This window comes from Gymnodraco acuticeps, unplaced genomic scaffold, assembly GCF_902827175.1.
Source record: "Gymnodraco acuticeps unplaced genomic scaffold, fGymAcu1.1, whole genome shotgun sequence".
Taxonomy (NCBI): Eukaryota; Metazoa; Chordata; class Actinopteri; order Perciformes; family Bathydraconidae; genus Gymnodraco; species Gymnodraco acuticeps.
This window is the reverse complement of record NW_022990700.1, coordinates 1,746,795-1,753,543: the sequence shown is the minus strand read 5'-3', so window position 1 is coordinate 1,753,543 and position 6,749 is coordinate 1,746,795. Positions and strand designations below refer to the sequence as shown.

Sequence of the window (6,749 nt, the reverse complement as noted above, 5' to 3'; positions counted from 1 at the left end):
AGTGTAGCACATCTGATTATCTGATTGATTGATTGATTGATTGAAAAGTTTATTAACAGCTTGTATATTGGGTACAGTACAGCTCAAAACATACAATTGTTAAGGGAATGCAGACCAGAGAAAGACTTTCGTCTTGTTTACATCAGGGTCCCCCATTTCCAATTCATCATATAACATCTCCCTTTACTGTGTGTCAATGCAATTGTTTTGTACTGTATTTAGCTATGTCTTAACGCTCTCTATTTACCCCCATCCCACACACATATATAGATGGATAAAGGTGGAGTGAAAGATAACATACAGAAGAGATGACCATTTAAGCAAGTTAGTCTACACTGAAAGCCCTGAGGAGGGAGGTCTATTAAAAGTGGCTCCTCGCAGTGCCATGTCCTTCACCTCACTCGTTCTTCCATCCACCCCGTTGATGCAGCCAGGTCAGGTGCCTAACGGCCTCAGCAACAGCCACCTAACAGAGCTCTCCTCCGCCTCCGTCACTGCCACTGTTGGCCCCTTATTGGAAGACCCAGAGACCAGAGGCCTGATCAAAATCCAAAAGCTTCACCAGCAGCACTTTCTCCAGACACAGACTTCCACTACGTTCGGGCGTCAACACTTTAGGGAAAGTTTGCCCCAGTTGGAGGCCAGTACAGCAGATATTAACCAATCCTGCATGGATTCACTTATTGGAGGATCAGATCCCAATTTCTTCCACACGAAAACAGAAGATTTTTCAATGGATAAAGGTGATCAGGATCCCATTGACCTTGATCATGCCTTTGATCACATTGGAAAAGATGTTGATGTGACCCAGAAATTTTTCACAGACAACACTCTGGACCTGCTCCAAGACTTTGAGCTCACTGGGTCTCCCTCAGATTTTTATGTAGGGGATGATGCCTTCCTGTCCACTCTTGCAGCCGATACTCTGCTTGGAGACGTTGGCTCAGAGAGAGACATAAAGCCTGCCTTGGTTGAGAGCATTAACAGCAGTGGGGCAGTCTCAGTTTCTCTCAATGGCAGCAATATGACAAGTCCAGGTCAGTCCAGCCCAAGCATATCCACAACGTCCTCCTTAACCCCTACAGCCACTTTGTCTGCAAAGGTAAAGAAAGAAAAAGATGCTGGCTTCATTCAGCTCTGCACCCAAGGCGGAATCAAACAGGAAAAGACGTCTGCAGGCCAGAGTTATTGCCAAATCAGTGGCGCGGCCTCCACAACGTCCATGTCCACATCTAACACCATCTCCATCTGTGGGGTGAGCACTTCAAGTGGACCAAGCTACCACTTTGGAACCACCTCCAGCAGCAATGGAGCTCAGCAGCAGAAGGATCAGAAGCCGGTGTCCAGTCTGTTTCTCCCAGTGACGACCATCGGCGGGGCCTGGAGCCGAATCCAGAATATCGTGGACAACTCCGCCATGCTCAGGGCCAGTGAGGCATTCTCCAGCTCCTCCTCTTACCCCATCAGCTTTTCCAGGTAAGAGATGTAGCCAGTGTGTGGTCTGACTAGACCTTTCGTTTTTGTCTTACTAACTAGAGCTACTTCATTTATGTGGTGAGTCCAGTTAGGTCTTATTTAATCCACCCCTGCATTACTAGACATATAACATAATTTTTTTACTGAACTAGGGGCCCTATTTATAAAGCTTTCTATTATAAATAGTTCATAGAATTATGACATTTTCTAAGAATTTCCCCTTACAGTAAATACAGATTCTGGTTTAAATAAAATGTACTGATAAAGCCACTCAAGAGAGCTCCTAAGGTGAAACACTGGTATGAGTATGGAGGAGGACTTGAAAGGGGCTTAAGAGTTTTTCAATGCAAAGAGGAAAATGGCTTGTTCACTGGTTTATCATAGATTTACTTGCAAAAAATATATCTATAGAAGTCTGTGTGTGTGTATATTAATAAGTTTCTATAAGCTACTTATATAGACTGGCCATCAATCACATGAATTAATGAAAACTAAATGTCCCCCTGTTTTTATCAAATGACCAGCAAGAGATATTAACCTAAGCAAATTCAAATAACAATTATCAGCATATTAAGATGCAACCGCACAAGTAGGCCTATTTTTTACATGTCCTTTTGCCCCATACTACAGGTTTTATTGAACTGGACAGCCTTTCTTTATCCTCAGCATGAACACAACACTGACGTTTAAATGCAGCTTCTGATCCACCGGCCTTTAGAGGCATAACCTGAGAAGTGTCATCCTGAAGAGGCTTTTAGCTTACTGATTCTCACTGACTTCTCACTGGACTTCTTTTTAATTAAAAAAGCTCTCTGCGGATTATATGTTTATTCCACTTTATGGTTCACTTGTTTGTCACGATGCCTGTTAAGAAATGGTTATAGTGATATAAATAAGGTGTCTTCAACCCTGTTTACACCTTGTAATAATTTGTGCAATCAGATCACAATTGGATAGCCCTAAATCCAAATGTACACGACCTCCAAGATTTTGACATTTGACCACATATGTTTCGTAGTGTAAAGTTGTACAAATCTTTATTACGCCCACATCTTCACAGCTTGACTTCTTCTGATCTTACCTTTTACAATAAAAGTCATAGACAGCGCATCACTACATGCCAGAGAATACCTCAATTCACTCAGAGCATTTTGCGTATAGGAGACTCAACAGAATAACTTACACTCATAGGCGGCGCGTGAGGCTCAGGTTTGGGAAGGCAAAATCACTTTTTTTTTACCTGACGCTGCCCGCCTCCGGCGTCTATAGAAAAGAGATGAACTCAGTGAAAGCACCGCCTGCTGACCAATCAGAGCTCAGCGTGCGGAGTTTAAATCTATCAAGTCATATTACAGGATAAAGGAAATAGAGTTTAAACTTCCGTATGCAGAGAAGACGCCGACGTGTCGCACTTATCATTCATATCACACTGATATCACATCATCAATCAGTACATCGATCATATAATATATCATATTTCCTTATCTGAGTCAGCTGAGCCGTATCTGGCCGTGCAACACCTACATTGTCACATATATGCAGACGTATTATTTTAAGCAACACATTAAGTTGACGAAACACTCAACTCAAATGTAATTAAAGTCAGATCCACTCGTGTCTTAGTGATATCATAAAACTGTTGTACGCATTCAAACACTCTGTAGTTATTTTTCAACCACTTGTTCTGTATTCTCCTTGCAGCAACTATGTGGCTTGTATCCTGGATTATATGTTTAAGTCATGGATGGTTAAAGTTCATATTTGTCTAATATTAGTTTACTTATCATTAATGAAGTATGACGCTTGTCACACTTGTCCCTGTTTGTGATTGGTCAAATGTTGCTAACCCCGCCCCTTTCATGTGAATGCGCTCTCAGCTGGTGAGAGAATCCCTGGCTTGATTTACCGAGTTGATATTAACCAGCGTCGTAGGACCGCTTAGCGAGATCTCGTTTGTTAGGGTTAGTTAAAATAACTCAAACATATCCAGGGTCTGTGGAACTGGCTTCGTAGTACAGGGCACAAGTGGCTGCATAGCAGCGCTAATGTCAAAGACACAAACATTATACATTATATTTTTATTTTACCAGGATGCAGTGACACAAATATTAGGGAAGGCTTAGCCTTCCCTAGCCTACAGTACCCGCCGCCCCTGCTTACACTGACTTTATCCACACTGCAGTCTAAATCGTTAAAAACACCATTCCATTTGGTGTTTGTCAAAACAAAGAATTATTTTCTTAGGTGAGATCCAATCACAAGAGGTCATGTGAAACGCAGGTGCACTTAGAGCTGTCAAAAGATAGAGATAATGCGCAGTGCACACAGGGATTTGGACAGCTCATGTCACCTGAATGTAGTCAACAAAAGGTCAGGCAGACATAGGGCTTCATACACACTGATCGAACACATTTGTAAAGCATCTTGGCATTATTCTTTTTGATATGCTTATTGTAAGTCGCTTTGGATAAAAGCGTCAGCTAAATGCAATGTAATGTAATGTAATGTAATATGCCGTTGACAAACATTTTCATCGGTACTACAAAAATATTTTTTTGTTTTTCAGCCATACTTGTTTTCAAGTAAGGCTGGCTCTCTTAACTGGAATCACCAGTGAAGCGTTGGTGATACCAGACGACAGCTTTCACAAAGGTGGTTATCAGCTTGTGGCGCTAGTCCAGGATTATCCTGTTTATGAGTTTGCACAAATGAAGGAGTTAGAATTTGTGACAAACAGCCAAGACACACACATCATCAGGCAACCACATGTTAAAATATTTATCCCTGTATGGAAATCTAGACAATGCAGTTGCAACTCAAAAAAGTCAAAGATATTATACTTTTGTTGGATACATTTTTTTGTTTCTTTTATAGTTTTATGCAAGTCAAAGCTCTTGAAGTCATCAGTGATATTATACAGTCATTTCAGCACACATTTGATGTGTCCAAGTCTTATTTTGTAGTCACTGTGTAACACTTGGTGGAAACAAACTTCTGCTTTATTTCCGAATTTCTAACACATTTGATGGATGAGTGGGTGGACGTTTCATACGTTATGAAAAGCTTTAACAAAAGCTGCACCTCACCGGTTTTGTTTGGGGTGTTGGTTACCATAGAAACAAGGCTTGATGATTCTAAATCAGGCTATCGACCTGAGACAAAAACGCCATGATCACCCCCTTAGTTAGTTATTCAACCCACATATCTGCTGTGAGAGATAGTCGTGTGGACTCGACAGGAAGTGGCTGCAGCAATAAGCAGTGAGATCTGGAGAAAGGATGTGCTGTTTGAAAGCCAGGGGAATTCCACCTTCATCAAAGACAAACATCTCGTCTTTTGTTCTCTTATGGCACATTTCCACTGCAGTGGGGTAGCCCCGTTTAAGCGTCCTCGCTCTGGCCTCGGGCTGCCTCGCTGGCCGTCCGAGGCCGTGGCGCATTTCCATTACAGTTTAGGACCTGGGGTAGCAACGCAGTGTAGGCAGGGCGATCGGCTTTGTTGTTCCGTCGAGCTCCCGCTGGATTTTATCATCCCCAATGAGATGTAGGAACGTCGTCACCTCCTCGGTCGACCACGGTGTGCTTTTCTTTGACGTTGCCATTTTTGTAGCTCCTCCGTTTACAAAAATGCTGTGTATAAAAATGCTGCAAGCTTGCTTCTAATATATGCGACGCTAGTGATGATCTCGCGCGCCATCTTGTGATGATTCTCTCTGACCAATCAGCAGTCGAGAGTGTTGACGTCACTAGTTCAGCCCTGGCCCTGGCCTGATAGAACCACGATTTTATGGGGCCAGAAAAAGAGGGAAAAAGTACCCGCTAGCCGGTGCTACGCTATATGGAAAGGCCACCAAAAACCGGCCTGGCCGCTTGAGGACGATTAAGGACGCTTAAACGGGGCTACCCGCTGCAGTGGAAATGCGCCATTAGTATCAGTGTGTTTATGGCATGTCCCATTTGCAATGTGGATCAAGAGTTTTCCATGTCTGGACTCGAAATACCACATGCATATGCATGGTAGTGCACTTAAGTTTGGGATGTACATGTAACCTAGCTTTACATGCAACAGTGCATATAACTGTTCAGGGTGGCCAACTCTTACACACTTTTCACACACTCTCAGTCTCACGCCACACGTCCATTTTCTCACACAATGAAAACACATTTTTAACTGATGACATCTTGATGCGTACACGTCACACTGCCAGTGCACGGATAAGACGGATAGTGCAACAGAGCTCAGCAGCAGCAGGGTCTAAAAACCGGGCAGTCACTGCTAGGATTTTCATGTGTGTTCATTGGGCTGTTATGGTACAGGTACTTTGAATGGCCACAAAAGAAAAAGCTAGCTTAACATTACAGCAATAACTTGTAGAACCCCATACTGTGCAGAATGACTCAGCAAAAAAAAGCTTTGAAATATTCCTTTCCCTGAAATTGTCAACATCAGTTTGCTCAGTTGTTGTACTCTTCAGTTTTTGAGAAAAATTAAAGTCAGTTCAGATAACATTTCCTCATATTTGTACTTTATAAGATAATATTGCAGCTGTCAATTTTGGATTTCTTGCGTTCAGTTTCAGCTGCAGTGTAAGTGCAGAGAAAGAAAGATAAATAGTGCATTCAAAAAGGTGGTGCATGTGATCTGCAACAATGCATGTACACAGAAGACAAGTATTTAGAGCCTGGCTTTTAAACCAAATATTGTTTTATTTTATTATTGTTTCACTCTAGTTCTCTTTAATCCTACTCAAAAATAAACCTGAGATGGGCACTGTCTTTGCTTGAGGCAGATCAGACCCTTTATTCAACAGTAGAGTTGAATTCACTGTGGCCTTAAAGGTGACATGTCATGCTTTTCCGGTTAGTACCCGTCCCCTTGTGTGTTATGAAGGTTTGTATGCATGTAAATGGTGTGCTGAGTCAAAACCCTCAAAGTACACCCTGAAGTAGCGAGTAAAACTCTAACACAGAAAATACCTCCCCAAAACGCCTCGTTGGAGATACGTCATTGTCCATTTGATTCTTCCGGGTACATCATGATGTCATGTCGTCCCCGGAACGAAATGGACCAATCCGTGGAGCCGTTACGTTACGTCCGCGGAGCCGTTACGTTAAGCCCCCGCTGATTGGTCCAAATTGACTAATCCACGGACTTCCTCACACACTCAGTGCAGGCAGCTCTGCTGATTTCTCCTCCCTGGCTGCAGGCTGATAACAGACAGTTGAGATCGCGGCAAAATTCTCTCTGCAGACCCATTCTCTCTGCAGACCCAT

The 6,749-nt window shown here is 42.7% G+C and overlaps 1 protein-coding gene across 1 annotated transcript in view; it reads left to right on the top strand.

The window, feature by feature from the left end:
* Positions 1 to 270: 270 nt before the first annotated feature.
* Positions 271 to 6,749, top strand: part of nr3c1 (nuclear receptor subfamily 3, group C, member 1 (glucocorticoid receptor)) — a 28,216-nt gene continuing 21,737 nt past the window's right edge. The window contains 2 exon segments of the mRNA XM_034231056.1: positions 271 to 287; positions 289 to 1,476. Of these exon segments, the coding sequence (XP_034086947.1) occupies positions 271 to 287; positions 289 to 1,476 (1,205 nt within the window).